General features: G+C 37.6%; 1 protein-coding gene across 10 annotated transcripts in view; it reads left to right on the plus strand.

Annotated features, from left to right (window-relative positions):
- FANCC (FA complementation group C) overlaps positions 1-20,329 on the plus strand; it is a 289,582-nt gene that overhangs the window by 80,694 nt on the left and 188,559 nt on the right. For 7 of the 10 annotated variants that reach the window (XM_072835284.1, XM_072835226.1, XM_072835216.1 and 4 more), the window contains 2 exons: positions 17,637-17,878; positions 19,615-19,699. In XM_072835284.1, the coding sequence (XP_072691385.1) occupies positions 17,714-17,878; positions 19,615-19,699 (250 nt within the window). In that variant the 5' untranslated portion in view covers positions 17,637-17,713. Of the gene's footprint in view, positions 1-14,953; positions 15,073-17,636; positions 17,879-19,614; positions 19,700-20,329 lie in introns of all 10 variants that reach the window. The other 3 variants (XM_072835235.1, XM_072835245.1, XM_072835275.1) reach the window with 2 other exon arrangements.

Genomic DNA, 20,329 nt, shown 5'->3' on the forward strand with positions numbered 1-20,329 from the left:
TGATGTGTATTGTGTTGCCAGTTTTCTGTGACTATTCTTTTTTAATATCAATCACCAGTGAACCTACAAATCAAGGTTCTTTTCAGATAAGTCAGGCTATCATTTTTGTTTCTTTATGTTTTCCTTTCCTTTAGCTTCAGGGAAGATGGAGTAGAATAAAATAAATATGTGGGAGAGAAATTTGTAAATGATGAAGGAATATAGATGAAAAACATTTGGATTTGAACAGCAGCCAGTAATAACTATAGCTGACAGTGAACCTGGTTGGCATCAGCCCTTTGCTTCCCTTCTTTTGCTTATGTTGAATTCTTTGGTTCAGAGTTGGTTGCGATATGATGGTGAAGAAGACATCCAGTAAAGTCTACATTTGGTGCTCCTGGCAGAAGTATAGTGGGCAAGGAAATTTAAATCTAGACTGAGTATCCATTCCCAGCAAGACAAATCTCTTGTTGCCAGAAGTTGTCAAAAACATTTAGGGGTCTGTTTTCTCAGTAAGTTTATTGGGGTTGTCTCTGAAGTGAGACAGTTGAGTTGGTTCACCTTGTATTTACCATCTGCTGAGGAAGAGGCAAATGCTTGTCAGACTCTATATTAGCTGGGTGTGCCTATTTGAGCTGCTGATTCCTGTTGTCTCCCCATGCTGCCAGGTATCAGTGAGCATAGCTGGTCCTGGCTGTAGTGCTAGCAGCCTGCCTCTTGACATTTGCAACCCAGCTGATCCAATGGATGTTCAGGACACTCTTACAGCTTTGAAGATTTTCTTTTTATAATTAATACTTTGTTTAGATTTGTTTATGGATTTATTTAGTTATCTGCTTGTTTTTTAACATTATCTTTCTCAGTATTCAGAATGTACTTTTTATTTTTTTTTTTAAAGTAGGCTCCATGCTGGGCATGGAGCCCATCACAGGGCTTGAATTCATGACCCTGAGATCAAGACCTGAGCTGAGTTCAAGAATCGGATACTTAACTGACTGAGCCACCCAGGTGCTCCCAGAATGTACTTTTAATCTGAGAACTACAGTATTTCTTAAACATTCTTAGCTTTTATCTCTAAATATTGCTTCTCTCCCATTCTCTTCACCTCCCAGATGTTTGTGAAGCTATCTCTCAGGTTTCTTAAATGCTTTTCTTTTTTTTCCCCCCAGAATGGGCTACATTCTGAGTGAGTCAGAATGATAGTATTATCATAGTATTATCTTAGATTTACCAGTTCTTTCTTCAGTTCTATCTAGTCCGAAGTATCTGGTGTGCTGTTTTAAACTTTAATAACTATATTCTTCATCCACATAATTTCTAATTTATTCTTTTTTTAATTGTCCATTGTTTTAATTCTGCCTTTCTATTTTACGATTTTTAATTCTTTTTCAATTAGCTTCTTAAAAGCATCTTTATGCTTATTTTGTTGGACTGTTTTATAATATTAATTTCATCTGAAGTGAATTAGTGGTCTGATGACAGATTTTGTTAGTTTCCTTTATTGGCATTAGATTTCTTCATGCATTTTATTTTAGACTTTGGTTGAATGGCATGCTTTATTTTTTTATTTATTTTTATTTTTATTTTTTTATCTTTTTTGAATGGCATGTTTTAAATGAGATCTGTTTTGTATTGTTTTCATTTCCACCCCTCTTCCTCTTTGCTCATTCCTTATAGCCATTTTGGAACTGTCTTGTGTGGCTTACACAGAGCCTCAGTCTAGAACCTTGGGGTAGTTTATACTTGGGCAATCACAGATGGTCTCATAGAGTTACTGGTCGCTAGCTGGCCTGTGTCCTCCTTCCTCCCTATGCCACAGCTCTATATGAGACAAGGAGCTGCCAACCTGCTTTCAGGAATGGGGGGCCTCCTCCAGTTATCACATGGACTGTGCTAACTCTGTCTTTTGTGGATTATGTTTAGCCTCAAAACTTTGTAGGACTCATACTTCCAGTTTTGGTTCCTGGATCCTGAGCTTAAGAGGCTCAAAGCTTTAACTTTGAGGGCTTCCCTCTTGAGTTTCTGCCCCAATCTGTTTCACAGAAATGTTTATATTATTTTTGGGCTTGCCTACATCTTTTTGATTTTTTCTTCTTATGTTTCCCCTCTCATTGCTGTATGTTTGGAGTAGAGAGGTTCCATCAAAGTGAATTTACTGTGCCATCTTAACTGGAAATCATATGGGCTGAGGGTTTAAAGGAAATAAAGTGAGATATTTGGTTTTACATAGTACTAAACGTTAACCACAAAAATGCTTTTTTTGTGTGTGAGTTCAGTGAGACCCATAGCATACAGTTATTTAAACTTCCTTCTGAGACTTACAGCCCCAAAAAGATGAGTAAGATTAAGCAGGTAGGATTTATTAGGATTCTGTAGTTCTCTACAAAGATTTCACCTTTTATTTTTCATTTTGATGGTAATTTAAAAATTCAGTTGTTTCCAAACACCTTAATGCCCACAATTTGAACTAAATAATGTTTTAAGATGTCAGTGCCTGCAGTTGTGTTTGTATTGGTGCCAGGTAGCCATACTTTTAGATATTGAAAAATGAACATGGGTGAAAATGTAAATCATATATTTGAGCTGGGTGAAAGATTCCTGTTTCACGTAATTCAAAAAGAGAAAAGCGCACATTTAGCCATCCCTGTATATGGTAGCAAATGAAAGAAACTGCTGGTAGCTTTTGGTAGTCAGTGCCAAGTTTACATGACCAGTCCAAGTGAGATTCAGTAACCTATATCAGTGATCACATTGAATTCATTTTGTTGATTGAAATTTTACTCAGTTTGTAGATTTGCTGGTATTTGTGTAAAAATTTTGTAGATGTTTAAGAGTTCTAAGTATAATGTTTTTACTGATTTTATACTTGATACTTGATAGTATTTAACAGGATAAAAATGGGTGGCTCAGCGGTTGAGCGTCTGCCTTTGGTTCAGGGCATGATCCCGGGGTCCTGGGATCGAGTCCCACACTGGGCTCCCTACAGGGAGCCTGCTTCTGCCTCTGTCTGTGTCTCTGCCTCTCTCTCTGAGTGTCTCTCATGAATAAATAACTAAAATCCTTTATTAAAAATGGTTTTAGATGGTTCTGAGAGCCCTCAGGAGTTTTTCTTCAAGTTTGAGAAACATTGATCAAAGCATAGCTTAACTCTTCCTGAGTTTGGTTTTTATGTTTTTGCCTGGCTCACTCTTCCTCATACTTAATGCTTTTGCTTAGGTTAGATATCCTTTCTCTCTGGAAGTGTCTGACACTCCTGTGCTGGGTGAGGTGCCCCTTCTTAATGCTCCCTGTGGCGCCTTGTTTTTCTTTTTCCTAGCCCTTCCCACAAGGGATTGTGTTTTTTCTGTTTATAGATCCTGATTTTCTCATTAATCACAGGTTGCTTTGAGAGTAAGCAACACACTCCCATCTTTTTACTTGCAGTGTTTTTGAGAGTTTCTGTCATAAAGTAGGCTCCCAATAAATGTGTGGGATTTTTTGTTTTTGTTTATTTAGTAATAAATTATGGGTAGAACCAAGGGTGGCAAGAGGCAGAAATAAGTTGGAGCCAAGGCACCAGTGACAAAGGTAAGATTTCTGATATTTTAATATCTAATGTGTTCCTCAGCCCATTTTTTCAAACTTTTGGTCCCACCAAAAGTCACAGTCTTACTCCAAGATAAGACAATTAAGGACAAGAATGCAAGCAGAGTAAGTAACCACTATTTCTAACAGAATGTATGTAGGAAGACTGGTATTTTTTGAGTCCCAGTGGTTGCTCTTCAGTGCTCTGTTGGAGAACAGGGTCAGGCGGCTCTGTCTTAGTGGCTCCCAAAGCAAGCGCTGTCACAGAGGGATGCTTCTCCTTGGAAGTGAGGTCCAGAGACCAGCTTTTTTCTTCACATGACTGGGGATGTGGGCTGGAGAATGGAGCTCCATAAATCTTTAGACATAGTTCTCTGCTAGATTAAATTTTCTTAATTCTTTGCAAAGTCATTTGAAGAGTGTATTCACTCTGCACCTGAATTATAGTTTCCTCCTATGGTTCTTTAGGCCTAGATTTTGTTTATGATTGAGGTTTGTATGAAATTATCTGCAAATTTCATGTCTGTGTTTTTGATTAGACTATCTCCGAGGAGAAATGCTGTTGATTCAACAGAGAAAAAGCCAGCTCCTCCTAGTGGAATTTTTCTTAAAACCTCATTATTTTTAGGGGGGAATATATCATTTCTTTCTTAAGTACTTTATGTGGAAACAGTATTTTATTGTGACTGTTTAAAAAATTCACAAACACAGGGGCAAATTGACCAGTCTTTCTTAAAATAATGAGGCAAAGAAACATTACATTTTAGTAAATTAAAAATACTATTATCAGGCTTTCAGTAAGGCAGAGGAAGTGTGTTGTCAACCTTAAGCATAGTTGGGCATAAATTTCTTAATTTTATTTTTTATTATACTCCTGGAGGTTTACAATATTCTCTTTCTCTCTCTCTTTTAAAGTAGGCTCCACACCCAGTGTGAGGCTTGAACTCACAATCCTGAGATTAAGAGTAGGTACGCTCTGTTGACTGAACTAGCTGTGTAGCTTTAAATATTTTCTGATAAGGCCATTGTGCTGCACCCTTGTTGATGATATTGATTGGAGGCTAGGTATTTAATTTGTCTTTTTCTTCTTTCATTAAGTTTGTTCTGTAGCATTCAGTCCTTAACTCTCTGGTACTTACTTGATGGGAGAAGTAACTTTAGTTGACTCGTGCTCAGGGAAAATGAAAAAAAAATTATGCTTTTTATCAGGTTGCCACTTTGGTTATGGGCCATATTTGGCATATATAGATTTACCTCTCATACCTCTGGCTTAGAGATGGGACACACACACTAAAGAAAAGCAATGTCTGATGTTCTTGGCTCTTGACAAGTATGATCCACAGCCATTTTGAGACTGAGATGTTCAATGACCTTTGCAGTGATGACAATCTGGGAGCTACAAGGGCTTCTGTCAACACAAAATCAGTTCAAATTTTATCTATCTTAGCCTCTCCTCTACAACAGCCTTAGTGGATTTGTTTACTTATGTGTATCACACATTTGTTCAACAAATATTTTTTGAGTTTCTACGTGTCAGCTACTGTGCACAACAGTGGTATCAGAACATACTCCGCAAACTAGGTCCTGAGGACGTGTGCCACTTAGGATGTCTGGCTAGAGGTAACAGAAAACCCAACGAGATGTGGCTTAAGCCACGTAATTCAAAGTAGGTTGGCTACTACATGGCCTCAGCTATGCTAAGGAAAGGACACAGGTCCAACTTTCTGCTCTGTTCTGTGTGGATTGTTGGCCAGTCCTCTCAGGCTACTTATTGCTGGATCCCAGGGCAACTACTGACAGTTTAAGGGTCAAATGAAGATCATAGTATCTAATATGAAAAAAATGTGAATTTGTTTTAGATTGAGAAAGACTACCAAAAACCTTCCAGCCGAAGCTCAATTCTCTCCATCTCAAGTAGTATAACACTGGCTATTCCTATAGTTGGTAGAAAGGCAAATGGAAATACCATGACTGGCCTCAACCAGCCATTCTCAAAATGTGGCTCAAGAACCCTTGGGTATCCCCTGATTCCCTTTCATGAGTATCATACAGGCAAAACTATTTTCATAATAATGCTAAGACCTTATTTGCATTATCCACTCTCATATCCTCCCTAATGTACAGTGGAGTCAAAGATTACATGATATGTGATGATATATCATCGCTCTGGCAGTGAATGGAATGTGTATGTCTATTTTTAGGTCTTAAATTTTTTCAGGTTTAATATCTAATGTGGTAAATATTGATAAATATAACCCACATAAACAAAGGCTCTCAGCAATGTCTCCAGTAATGTTTAAGAATATAAAGGGGCCCTAGGCTGCCTGGGTGGCTCATGGTTGAGCATCTGCCTTTGGCTCAGGTCATGATCCCATGTCAGGGGATTCGAGTCCCACATCAGGCTCCCTGCAAGGAGCCTGCTTCTCCCTATGCCTATGTCTCTGCCTCTCTCTCTGCTCATGCCATTCTGTGTCACTCATGAATAAATAAATAAAATATTTAAAAATATATATATAAAGGGGCACTGAAAATGTTTCTGATTTACTGGTCTCCATCAGAAAGATGTTCATCCATGGAATTGGGGCACCTCCGAGCTTCCCCAAGACTCATGGCTGTGAGATTCCTAGATGAACTGATTCTGTTAACAAAGCAGCAGCAGAAGGGGTAGGGCTGTCAGGTAGACAACAGCAGTGTATGCAGGACTGTCCTGAGGAGGGGGCCTTGGAGAGAAAGACATGGCAGGGAGATAGGGCATACTCCAGGCTCTGTCTCTCTTTTGACCAGTGCCACACTCAAGTCTGTCTTTTTTTTTTAAATTGTAGTGCAGTGTACATAACATGAAATTTACCATTTTAACTATTTTTTGAATGTACCATTCAGCAGCATTGATTATATTTACGGAGTTGTACAACCATTACCACCACCCATCTCCAGAACTTTTTCATCTTCCCAAACTGAAATACTATACCCATTAAATATAAGTCTCCACTCAGCCCCTCACAACTACCATTCTGTTTTGTACTTCTATGAGTTTGACTACTCTGGGTATCTCCTATAAATGAAATGATGTGTAATACTTGTCCTTTCATGTCTGGCTTATTCTCTTAGTATGTTTTGAAGGCTCATCGATGTATGTATCAGAATTTCCTTCCTTTTAAGGCTGAATACTATTCCATTGTATGTATATATCCATTTTGTGTATTTATTCATCTCTTGATAGACATTTGTGTAACTTCCACCTTTTGGCTGTTGTAAATAATGCTGTTATGAACATGGGTTTACAAATATCCATTTGCATTCCTACTTTGAATTCTTTTGTGTATATATATAGAAGTGAAATTGCTGGGTCATATGGTAATTCAGTGTTTAAATTTTTTAGGATCCATCATACTGTTTTCCACAGCAGTTATACTGTTTATTATCCCCAACCAGTAATGCTCAGGGGTTCCAATTTTTCTATATACTCACAAACACTTTGTATTTTTTGTGTTTTTAAATAAAAGTCACCCTAATGGGTGTAACGTATAGTATGTCATTGTGGTTTTGATTTGCATTTCTGTAATGATTAGTGATGATGAGCATCTTTTCATGTGTTCATTGGCCATTTGTATATATTTGAGATCTATTCAAGTCCTTTATCCATTTTTTTAAAAACTAGGGCTGGCTGGCTTTCTTTCTTTTTTTTTTTTTTTTAAATTTATTTACTTATTCATGAGAGACACACAGAGAAAAGCAGAGACACAGGCAGAGGGAGAAGCAGGATCCCTGTGGGGCGCCCAATGCGGAACTCGATTCCAGGACCCCAGGGTCACGACCTGAACTGAAGGCAGACACTCAACCACTGAGCCCCAGACGCCTGCCTGCCTGCCTGCCTTCCCTCCCTCCCTCCCTCCCTCCCTCCGTCATTGAGTTGTGGGAGTTCTTCATATATTCTGGATATTAATCCCTTATTTGATACATGATTCGCACAGGTCTGTTCATTTTGTGTGTTGAACTTTTATACAAGGTTTCATTTTACTAAATGATTTTTTAAAAATCTATATCACTGTTGTCATTGTTATCACTTTTGTGACTTTATCCTAGATGTTTACCCACTGCACTGGTTTAGATGATAAAGATGGTAGGACCTTGGTAATTACTTCAGCACTCACAATTAAATTATAATAACTACTTCTGAATTTTTCACTATTCAAAATATAGCCCTGGCTACTCTTATTTGCATACATGGTTTTATAGATTACTATTTGCCATGAAGGAAAACAATAATGATTAAAATGAAATAATTTTTAAAACATTTTTCCTAAAGGAAAATTTGTGGCAATTGTAGTCTCTGACAAGACTTTATAGGTACCAGATTCCTTGCCAAGTCAGCTGAGTAAGGATTCTTTTATATTTTTTTCAGAAATATCTAAAAACAATTAAATTCTAAGTTGTCTTTAGATGGGACAACCCTTTTGAGATAGAGGGTGCCTTTCAACAGCAATGCTAATGGAAGATCAGAAAATTACAGGTTAAATTATAGAAGGGATTTTCCATCCCAAAATTTCATAGATTAGAAGAGGATAATAATGTTACATAATACTAAATGAGAGGCTGGAGTTGCTGGCTCATGCCATTCCTGGTCACTCCTAGTACCGTGGTAGACTGAACATCCTGCATGCTCCTGCCTGGGCATGCAGGGTTTACTCTTTGAAGTCAGAGCTGCTTATATGCTCAGGTGTCAACATGGAACTTTGGGAACCCATTTTGTTTTCAGAAAGATAATTTGAGAACCACTAGTCTAGGGGCTATTCCTTGCCAGGCTCTTAACACTGGATATCTATATTAAGGGAAATGGTTTTGTTAGTTTTTAATGGATTAGGATACTTTGTCCCAGCCTGTTACCTCCTTATTTCTTTCCTTTTCATCATCTTTCTTCAGATACTGCTCAAGTGTTGTGATGCTTTTCTTTCCTTCATTACCTCTCATGAATTGTGCTTGGTAAACTCCATATTCTTTGTGAAGCACATTTTTCCATGAAGTTTTTGGATGTATCCTTTTCCCAAAGAACAAAATCACCAAAATGGGGAGCCTTTTAACACTGAAGCATTACTTCTTCTTCACCTGCTGTATTTTGAAGCCAAGCCATGTTATTTTGGCAACTCACTCTCAACCCTCACAGACAATGGTGTATTTTTGTGCCATGGTGATTTGAGTTAATTAAGTAGTACTTTGCAGGCAGCAGAGTAACTTTCAAGCAGTTTATAAATGAGAGAAGAGAGGGAGGCAGCTTAGAGGATCCTAAGTTGACATCATTTTGAACCAGCCTATTTCAATATCTGATGTTTGCTAGCTCTGATGGCTGGATTCCCTTGCTTCTTTATCCCTCTTCCTTCTGCCTCCTCTTCTGTAGGATCTCCTCTAATAGCAAGAAATGAAGACATGAACAAGCACACGGAAATCCTTTATTTGCTAGCTCTCTCTGCTCACAGGACATTTTTTCTTTTTCTTTTTTTTTTAAGATTTTATTTCTTCATGAGAGACAGAGGCAGAGGGAGAAGCAGGCTCCCTGTGGGGAGCCCAATGCAGGACTCGATCCCAGGACCCCAGATTACGACCTGAGCCAAAGGCAGATGCTTAACCACTGAGCCACCCAGGTGCCCCTCACAGGACAATTTCTTTAGTCTCTTCTGTATGGCATTTTCTGAAGGTCATTTTATTTTCTCCTGGAAATATATAGTGAGGGGACTAAGAACTTTTGTTGTTTTTAGTCTGTGTATATGGAGAAGGTGAAATCATGGTTTTGATTCCATAGGATTGGGTAGTGCCAAAAGAGAAATAACACAAGAAATGGAAAATGGGGATTTCCTTCCAACTTTCCATGCCATTTGCTTTTACTACATTAGTATATACAGTTTGTGTACAAAATACTTGTTAAAATCCTGAGTTTTAAGGAAATAATGTCATTGACATCCACCTTTCTCTTTTGCTCTAAAAGATGCTAAGCAGTATTTCTCTAATTGCTCCAATGAAATGACTATGGGCATAAACATCCATGTGAGGGCATCCATATTAAGCAGACTCATAAGAAAGTCAAAGATTTACATTCGGGGCAAGATCAAGAATTTGGTATTGATCAAAAGATATATAGTTAGATCTCAGTTGTCTAATAAGGGTGCAGATTACTGGGGAAAAAATTAATGCATTTGTGAAAAAAACTGGAATCACTATGAACCTGAAGAATCCTTTTATGAGGCATGCATTCTATTTTAGCTGCATGGACTTGGCCTCATTTTGTCTGCTTGGACCTGGACCTTTCACGGGTTATCCTCTGAGTGATGAATTGGATGTCTCTTCCTCTTTATGACACTAGCCCTCTCAGGGTAAAGCAGTAGGCACATAGCTTTGGGGGAGGGGGGAGCAGGTAGAGAAGGCTGTGGATTTTCTCCTCCTGAGAGCTAGTAGTGGGAAAATGGAGCTGTTATTTGAGGATGGGAAGGAAGAAGAGAAAACAAGTTCTAGGATCGTATCTCTGGCAAATTCTGAGAGTTATAATATCTTCAGAGAATTCAGCTAAAAAATAGAAAATTCTTATAGACTTCCAATAATTTAAAATTTTTATTGTATTCATCAAGTACTTTATGTGTTGGTTAGCATTTATAAGCTATAACATTTTTTCTTTTTTTCCTTTAGGGTCATACCTGTATGGTAAATGTATATATAGAAGTTAAATTTTTTTTTTTTGTTTTTTTAATGGAATGTAACACATACAGAAAAGCACAAACATGACTTACAGTTGTATAAATTATTAAAATGTTAATACACGTTACTGGTATCCAGATCAAGAAATAGAATATTGCCAGCATTTTGACTGCCATTTACACATACTTTTCCCATACTACTACTTCTCTTCCTCTAAAGGTAATAGGATTCCTGACTTTTCGGGGTAACCACTACAGTTTAGTTATACCGGATTTTGGACTTCATGTAAATGAATCATATCTTATGTATTTTTTTTTTTTTTAAGATTTTGTTTATTCATGAGAGAGAGAGACGGAGAGAGAGGCAGAGACACAGGCAGAGGGAGAAGCAGGCTCCATGCAGGGAGTCCGATGTGGGACTCGATCCCAGGTCTCCAGGATCACACCCTGGGCTGAAGGCAGCACTAAACTGCTGAGCCACTGGGGCTGCCCTATCTTATGTATTCTTTTTGGGTTTGTTTCTTTTTCTCAACATTATTCATTCAGAAAATTCATCTCTATGCCTGTAGTGGTAGGTTTTGCATTTTCATTGCTGTACATTATTCCTTTGTATAATGATAGCACATTTAATTTATTCATTCTACTCTTGAGTGGCATTTGGTTCTTTTCACTTTGGGTGTACTATGAACAGTGCTGGTGTGAACATTCTGCTAGTGTACATAAACAATAAGCTTGGAGTGTTCTTTGAGGGAGAGCTTATAATTTGTGGATTTTTGCATGATGATTTACTGAGAGGGATGTGCGAAAATTCCCAGTATGATTGGAATTATTTCTTTTGGTAGTTATGTCAATTTGTGTGTTATATTTTGAGATTTATAGTTTGTTTTACATTTCCAATTATTGGAGCATACAAATTTAGAATTGTTTAATCTTCCTGGTGAATTGAACACTTTGTCATTATGAAGTGACCCTCTTTACTTCTGGTAATGCTTTTTGTCCCAAAGTATATTTGAATTGGTTCAGTTTATTTGATTCCTTTGGTTAGGTTTGTAAGGTTTTTCATTTCCTAGTCTTTTAGCCTTTCTGAATCACTGTATCTTTATGTTTTAGATGTGTCTTTTGTAACAACATATAGTTTTTTTTTTAATTAAAAACGGATAGCATTATCTACAATAAAAGCAGGAGCAATGAATAAAATTAGAAAATCACTATTTTTCAATCCCTGATGGATCTAAAATGATCATAAATTCAGAAGACCATTTAGGAAAGGGTTGATGGTGAACTTTTCAAGGATGAATTAGGTTAAAAGTACCTGAAACAACTGATCAGTTTCAACTATGGTACATGAGACAACCAGTTATATGCCTTCTGGGTTGATTCAAAGCATACACAATTACAAAAGAAAGATTCTTAGAAAAATGCATTGACCCCGAATCTAAAAAAAAAAAAAAAAAAAAAAAAAAAAATCCCTCTGAGTCGTGCTGTCAGTTTATACGCAACATATGGGATAGCAAAACATGCTAACACCATAATCAGCCTAACACACAAGTGTGTAAGATTCTGTTAGTCAATACAATAGATTGTACTAGCCTATAATATTGGTTCTTTCAGGGAATAAATGATGTGAAAATATTAAAATCAAGAGGGATAATTATTATAGATTAAGGGAGACTTATTTTTACATTATTTTGTTACAGATTAGAGGAGAAATATCAATATTGACCAATATGCAATACGTGGATCTTTTTGGATCCTAATATAAACAACTCAACCTAAAGGGAAATTTTAAAGAAATTTGAACATAGACGGGCTGTTAGATATTGCTGGATTTATTGAGTATGAAAGATAGTGTAGTTAAGTTTCTTTTTTTTTTTTTTTTGAGTTCTTAGAAAAAAGAGATACAAATCAAAGTATTTTGAGTAAAGTGGTATGACATCTGTGATTTGCTTGAACTAGTTAATTGGTACATAGGAGTTCATTTGGCTATTTTGTCTTTTTGGTGTATTTAAAAATACTCATTAAATACTTATGAAAAAAAGGAAACCTCATAAACAAAAGTTCAGTTGTACCACATAGCCTCTGCCTTAAGTGAGATCATCATAAGCTGTTCTCTTGAGTAAAAGTCTGCTGTTTATGAGTGGTGTCAGGTAAAGAGACATAAACTTTATTTTTTTTGCATAGTATTCTTTCCTAGTTCTTAGCCTCATCTGTTATACGTATGTAACTGTCTCACTCTTAAGGAGGCACACCTTGATCCATAGTTTTAGTAAGACTATATGGAATGGAAGAAGGGCAGTTCTTCAGAGCAAAAGTGGGGTGCGTTCATATTAAAGGAACAGGAAAAGGGTGCTAAGTGGGCAAAAACCAGATAGCTACTCATTTGCACTTGCTCCTTACTCAGGACATTCAGACCTACTGGTTTCTATACAGGGAATTTTTAAAACATTTCCAACTAACATAATTTAGCTCTCCTTTCAAAAAGAGAGATAATCTAAAGTAATGCCTGGTTAATGCTTCTGGCTTCAGGTCCAAGATTTCTGGATAATGTCAGTTCCTCTTCCCATCTCTGTTGATAGTCTGTGAATTACAGACTGCAGAAAATTTATCTACTAATAATATACTCTATATATGCAGTAGTAAGAGAGGGAAAAATGAAAGAGAAGGGAGTTAAAAAAATTATATGACACAACAAGCAAGACATACACAGATAGCATCCAAAACCTCACTCATGCATTTTGCCCAAGCTGGCGTAATTTGCACATGATGATAGAGTACTGCTGGGCACACCCGGCTTTGTGGCTTGGACGATCTGTCTGGTCAGTGAGGCCTGCTAAAGTCTCTTCCCAGAATCCAGATCTTCCACATACACCTTAAACAGCATTGGATCTACTGGGTCATATGCACTGAGTGGCAGAGCACTTCAGCATCATCTAGCTGTATAGTGGTTCTCACTCTGGGCCCTACCCATATTTCTCATTGCCCGAAAATAGGTAGAAGCAGAAAAATGACCTAAAACCCATGTAGTTTTGGGGTGCCTGGGTAGCTCAATCATTTAAGTGTCTGTATTCGGCTCAGGTCATGATCCCAGGACCCTGGGATTGAGCTCCACATAGGGCTCATTGCTCAGTGGGGATTCTGTCCCTTTCTCTTGGCCCCTCTCCCCCACTTACACTTGCTCTCTCTCTCTCTCTTTCTCTCTCAAGTAAATAAAGTCTTTTAAAAAACCCTAAAACTCATGCAATTTATGTTCATGAATCCCAGAGATGTCATCCAAATGTTTTGAAAAGGTGCAAAAAGGTGGACAGTAAAACCCAAGTTTGTTTCCTGCACTTATTACCCAACTATCAGGGTCTCTACATTGGAGGCGACTACTGGTACTAGTTTGTTTATCCTTATTTTAAAGGGCATATCCTGGTATGGCATGGATCATTGGAGCACAAGAAACTTCCTGAAGTGGCAGGCCCTGTGAATATTCATGAGATTTACACCCCACCATCTGGAATACATAGAAGGCATATTTGTGTCTTCTTAGTCTCTAGGTTCTATCAGCCTCATAACTTCAGTATGGTAGACCAGTGTAATATGCCATACTCTGAGTAGTCTCACCTCTAAGGGTGGTGAGACTGAACTGCTTTCTCATGTCCTCAGGTTATCCCAATAGAGAAATACATTTACTATCAGCTTCATAACAGCATTCTAGGTGCCTTGAGTGGTATTAGTTTTCTCCAGTTAGGATTCACATCTGAAAGTACAGCTTGAGTTGGACTTACCATTTGATTATGTTTTAGATAGCCTAATATCATTGACTAAGACCAACTGGCCCCTTGGTTGAAGAGGTGGGGTTTTTTGCAGATCACCAGACTTGATTTTGATAATCCAGTCTTTCACCTGGCTATTCTTACTAGAAGAGTATAATGAGGTAGGTTCCTTGATCATAGGCAGTACCTTGTTGGTCAGCATTATTACTTTCTTCTTCCATGGACTTCTGGTTTCCAGTACCCTTATGCGAACAGAAATTTCCCTACTGTTTTCCATGATTTGGCCCAGTAACCAGTTAAATTCTTCTTTCTTCAAAGGTGTGTTGCCTGAAGCTCACTATCTGGTTTGTATTAGATGTTATGTCAGTATATATCAGATTATATCAGTTTGTAGTTGCTTTTTTTTTTTTTTTTGAAACCACAAAAATCAAAGTGGTTAATTTAAGAAAAAAGAAAAAAAAAAAAAAGGATTTTGTGGAAAGCCCCTGGAGAGTCAACAGGATTAAAGAGAGAACCGAAGGGTGCCAGGCTGGCTCAGTCAGTGGACCATGTGACTCTCAATCTCAGGGTTGTGAGTTCGAGCTTCAAGATGGGTATAGAGATTACTTAACAATAAAATCTTTAAAAAATAGAGCTGGAAAGTTACACCTTGTTAAGGATGTGACATTGGATGGCCTTAGGGATCTAGACTCAGAGAGTCTTTGGAAGGACTTAGTTCCATCCTTATGTCAGTCTATTCAAGATTCAGATTCCCAGTACAGAGTCTGGTTTGCCTAACTTGAAGAATCACCATCTCACCTCTTGACTGATGCCACCAGGTGCCTTGATTAACAGGCTTACCAAGATTTGTGGAATGGAGGAGAGATTCTTTCCTCAAGGGAAAGAAAGGTGTTGTAACCAAAAGAAGGGAGGAGGAATGCTCAAAGGCACAGTCAATAGATGCTCATCTGTTAAGTCATCATTTCTCAATAGGGGTGTCATCGGCCTTTGGGGGAAGACCATTTTTTTGTTGTGAGCTGCTGTTCCAGTGCATTGTAGTTTGTTCAACATCCCTAGCTCCAGAGCACTAAATGCCAGCAGCAACTCAACTGGTAAGCATCACAATCAGATCATTGCTTATTTCCCAGCCATAACCATCCTTTTACCACCCCCCGCCCCCCCACACACACACACATACAGGCTGTAGAACAGCTCATCAGGAAGGACCAAGGCTGCATGGTCTCTAAAGCTGTTTCCATTTAAAACAATCAGATGTAGTCCCATTACCAAACAAAAAGATTGTTCGTAATTTGGCTATAATAAAATGTTTCCTGTCTCGTACCAAAAAGGTCTTCAGTTTAGTGTCCCCAGATATCTAAACAGACCTCATCTAGAACCATATGAACTATATAAGCTCATTAATTTGTTTCTTCAGTTTTTTGTTTAGGGCACAGACTTCAGAGCTAGACCCTCTGAATCAAATCCTACAACCTGTAGCTTTGCTGTTTACTAGCAGTTACTTCCTTTGGGCTTTTACATAATCTTACTTTGGGCATTTACATAATCTCTCTGTGCCTCTCTAAACTGAGGATAATGATAGTACCTATTTCATAAGGTTGCTTAGAGGATTAAATTATCCAGTGTGCATAAAGCATTTAATATATTTTCAAGAGCCTAATAAGTGTATGTATAAGCTATTACTATGTTTCTAAAATGGAATATTAATAAGTTTCACATAGATATGCCTTTAAACTTTTTTTTTCTGGGGAAGTTACCTTTTAATTAAATTACTATATATGGAAAAGCATTTTGTCATTTAGTTTAGAACTATACTTTGAAAAATATCAATGAATTATTCATTTTTTATCCAGTATTTTATTGTTTGCCAGGCATGCATTAAATTCTTGGAGACAGGGAATTTATATACTAGTGGAGGAAGCAATAACTGAGTGAACAAATAATTACTGATGTGGTACAAGCTGTGGAGGAATCAGCAGAAAGCAGTGAAGTAGGGTTGGTGGAACAGATGAGGGCCTGGACAGGATGGTGGGCAGTGGAGGAGCAGCATAGGAAATGAGAGCATGTACCAGAGCTAAGTTTTTGCAGAACTTCAGAGACTCCAGGAAGGGGCTGGGACCTTTTCTACAGGGAGTCAGGACTTCTTTCTCAGGAAGCTTTTGAAGTTGGGAATAGGTTTTAAGCAGGAGTGTGCTGGGTGTGATTCATTTGGGAAAGTCATTTTTGTGAACTGTAGAAAAGAACTGGAGAGGGTCAGGAGGGACCAGGTAGAAGACTCTAGGGAAGAAATGGATGGGATGGGATGGCATCAGTGGGGTTGGAAAGAAGTGGGTGAAGTTAAATGAAATCACATTTATTTTGGAAGTAGAATTGACAGGTGTCAGTGATGGCTTGGATGACGAGGGCAATGAGAGGAAAGGGAGGAATCAGGGAGAAGGCCTAGGTTTTTGGCTACTATGTGCTATTCGGCAGGATGCATATATATCCTCTATGATTAAACCTTTTTTTCCCTCATCGTCCTTTTTAAGACTAAATTTTTTGTACTATTTAAAAACTTCCACCTGCCTGGTCTAGAGTTTTTTGTACTGCAACCAAATTGTATGATCTCCTTAAATATTTTGGTTTTCTTCTTTAGTAATGATACCCCCTTTGTTGATATTTTTGGCACTTGATTGAGACCATCTTATCTGTTGATGATTGCTGCCGAAGGTTTAAACTCACCATTTGCTGAGCTGTCATTTGAAATCAAATAGCTGAGTATCATCCCTGGCCCAAGAAAGTATGAGACCTTGTAAAAGCCTGTGAGGTTGAGAGGCAGACCTCTCTTCTCTGCCTGGTGTGCTTCTTATGGGTGAAGGTGGCGAGAAGCTGGGATGGTGATGGCCACTCAGGGTTATTTAGCCAGCTCTGCCTAAGGCACATGCTCACTGTACAACTGCACAACTCCATGGTTCTTTTTAAAATATACTGCAGGTGGGGTAAATCAAGTTTATGGGCTATTTTCTGTCACTTAGGACAAGTACACTACCTCAATAATTGCAGCTTGTCATATTACACTAAAATATGATTTCTTCTTGTGAATGAATTGAGGTCAAGCAAATATACTAGTCTTTAATTAAATCGATTGCTCAAATCAATGCATGTGAAATGAATTCTTTTACTTTTTCCTAAAAAAGAGAGATTGGGAAGAAATTTCAGTAGGCAGTAATGCATAGAGATTTTCTTTAACACCTAAATGAGAAGCCAGAAATGCGTATAAAACATGAAAACTTCAAAAACATTTTTTAGACACAACTATTACTAAACACCCATGGATGTTTTTTATTTCCCATTACATTAAAATACTCAAATGAACTTCATATCCAGAACATTTAAAAATAGTTCAATCTTAAAAAGAAGATATAAAATATTATCAGCTGTGCTTTTTGTGCATCATTAGCATGTGTCTGTGAAGGTAATGACTTCTAGTGTGATATTACTCTGATAAAAAGTTCAGATGGTGAAAACTATAGCTGTAGCTGGGTGACATGTTTTAAAATAATTCAAAGATGACTCCATAGAAGGCATGTTTAGTCCCTGTATTCCCCCTGTCACTCATCAGTGGAATATGAAGCTGCCAATAAAAATACATTTAAAAATGTTTCCCCTTTTCTTCTAGATTTGATGCGTACTCATGTTTCCTTCAGTGCTTGGTAGGCCACTGTGAGGGTCCATCACCTTTTCTCTTTTTCCAAGATGGCTCAAGATTCCGTAGACTTTTCTTCTCATTATCAGTTTTGGATGCAGAAGCTTTCTGTGTGGGAACATGCCTCTACTTTGGAAACCCAGCAAGATACCTGCCTTCACCTGCCTCGATTTCAGGAGTTCCTGAGGCAGATGTATGAAGTCTTGAAAGAACTGGTGAGTGGTGGACCAATATAATGAATTTCTACCACATTTAACAAAGCCTGAATGTTATTTAGGGTCAGGATTTGCGGTATTCACCTGATGTATTGATCGATTAGAAAGACAAATTAGTTGTAGGTAATACAGACAGGGGGCAGTTTCCTGACCTCTGATTTCTTATGATTTCAGTCTTTCTTTTTAACTTAGTTACATTGTTATATGAAACATTGTTATTATTGACACTTGCTTTGGGGTAATAATTGGGATTCTTTTAAAAGCATTTGCAACTTTTAAATATTGAAGAGTTTTCCGAAATGCTTATCCTTTCTTTTTTTCTTTTTTTTTCTGAAGAGAGGGTGGGAAGTGGAGAGGAGGGACAGAGTGTGAGAGAGTAAGAATCTTAAGCAGGCTCCATGCACAGGGGCAGAGCCTGATGCTGGGCTTGACTTCACAACCCTGAGATAATGACTTGAACTGAAATCAAGAGTTGGACAGTTAACCAACTGAGCCACCCAGGCACCCCAGTGCTTACCCTTTCTTTAACATTGTCTCAAATAAGTTCTACCAAGAGATCATAAATAATAAGATCTCTTCTTAGGAATATTTTAAGTGGTCTTTTCTGGTGAATATTAAGATTTTGAGTATCTTCACTATTGTATAAATGTATTGTGTTCAAAATTTGATATATTTTAATTTTGACATGATTTCTCATCTTTACTGTGATAGATATTTTTATGAATTAATGTGCTTTCATATTATGAAAATAATCTTTGTTTTATACTTTCTGATTTCAAAATGAAAAGCGAAATTTTCATTTAACATGGGTGTTCTTGTGTTACATTTTAATTCTTCATCAAAGAAGCAAGTCAGAAATTTGAAGAATTGTTCATGTGGATGATACGAGTTCTTATGTCTTTAGCAACTAGAAGGAAAGATAGAGCCTGTATAAGCAACCAATACTACCTTTTAAAATTGTTTTTCCATAATAGTACTTCTGCAACTTGGCTTTCAATTGGTCCCAGAAAGTCTAGGACTGGCCTTGATGCTAAGACAGATGTGAAGAATTGATTGGTACAGCAGCTTACATCTCAGCTTATGTACATATTACCCCATTTAGGTCTTATTTTTTACCTTTCTTGAATGATAAAGAAGTGGGAAGTGGGCCAGTTTACAACAGCATGTCAATTTTTAATCTTAAGCTGTTTTCTATTTAGTTGCTCTTTTTTTGTCTCAGGTTTTAGGTCCGATATGTATCTTTATGCCTTGGATGCTTTTATTTCTTTTTACAAGTTTCCAGAGTTCTTTTTTTTTTTTTTTTTTTTTTTTTTCAGAGTTCTTGTTCTCTCAAACCTTCTTTGAAGTAGCCCCAGTAAAGCTGAGTTAGGAACCTCTCTTATGTTAGAGTAAAAAACCAAGATGAAGATACAGGATTATATAATTATTAATCACCCACAGTATTTTTTCACTCTTATGCATTGTTATTTTTAAACAAATTGGCCTTTCCTAAGTATGAGTAAAATAAAGGTAATTTTATAACAAGATTGATTTTACATTCATGTGCTATACATCTTAGTTTTGGTGCTGTGGTTTAAGGATGAAGTAAGGTGGTTACTTGTTAAATTTTATTTAAATTTCCTACTTTTCTGAATTACATACTAAATATTCAAACTCCCTCAACCTGAAGTGTTAGTTCAGCATTTCTAAGTTGTGTGGTGTCCTTTTATTGACCAAAACATAATTTTCTTTTACAGAATTCAAGTACAATCATCGAAAGATTCCCCACAATTGGTCAACTGTTGGCAAAAACTTGCTGGAATCCTTTTATTTTAGCATTTGGTAAGAATCTGTCCTCTCAGGCAGCCCCCGTGGTACAGTGGTTTAGCGCCGCCTGCAGCCTAGGGCATGACCCTGGAGACCCTGGATGGAGTTCAGGCCTTCTGCATGGTGCCTGCTCTCCCTCTGCCTGTGTCTCTGCCTCTCTCTCTCTCTCTCTCTCTCTCTCTCTCTCTGTGTCTCTATGAATAAATAAATAATCTTAAAAAAAAAAAGAATCTGTCCTCTCAAAATACAAACTTCTAATGATAATTTTAATCTTGCATTGTCCAACAGAATACAGAGCTTCAAATTATAAATATTGTCCCATTGCTTTTTTTTTTAAGATTTTATTTATTTATTCATAGAGAGAGGCAGAGACACAGGCAGAGGGAGAAGCAGGCTCCATGCAGGGAACCCGATGTGGGACTTGATCCCAGGTCTCCAAGATCACACCCCAGGCTGCAGGGGGCGCCAAACCGCTGCGCCACCTGGGCTTCCCTGTCCCATTGCTTATAAAACTATTAAGATATATTTATTGTTGCATTGGAAACATAACATCCTTTTCTTGTCGATACATGTTCGTATAATCACATATATACACACACACCTACACACATGCAGATCTGTAAGAAAATAGAACTTGTATTATAG

The sequence above is a fragment of the Canis lupus genome, chromosome 1 (genome assembly GCF_048164855.1).
Source record: "Canis lupus baileyi chromosome 1, mCanLup2.hap1, whole genome shotgun sequence".
Taxonomy (NCBI): domain Eukaryota; kingdom Metazoa; phylum Chordata; class Mammalia; order Carnivora; family Canidae; genus Canis; species Canis lupus.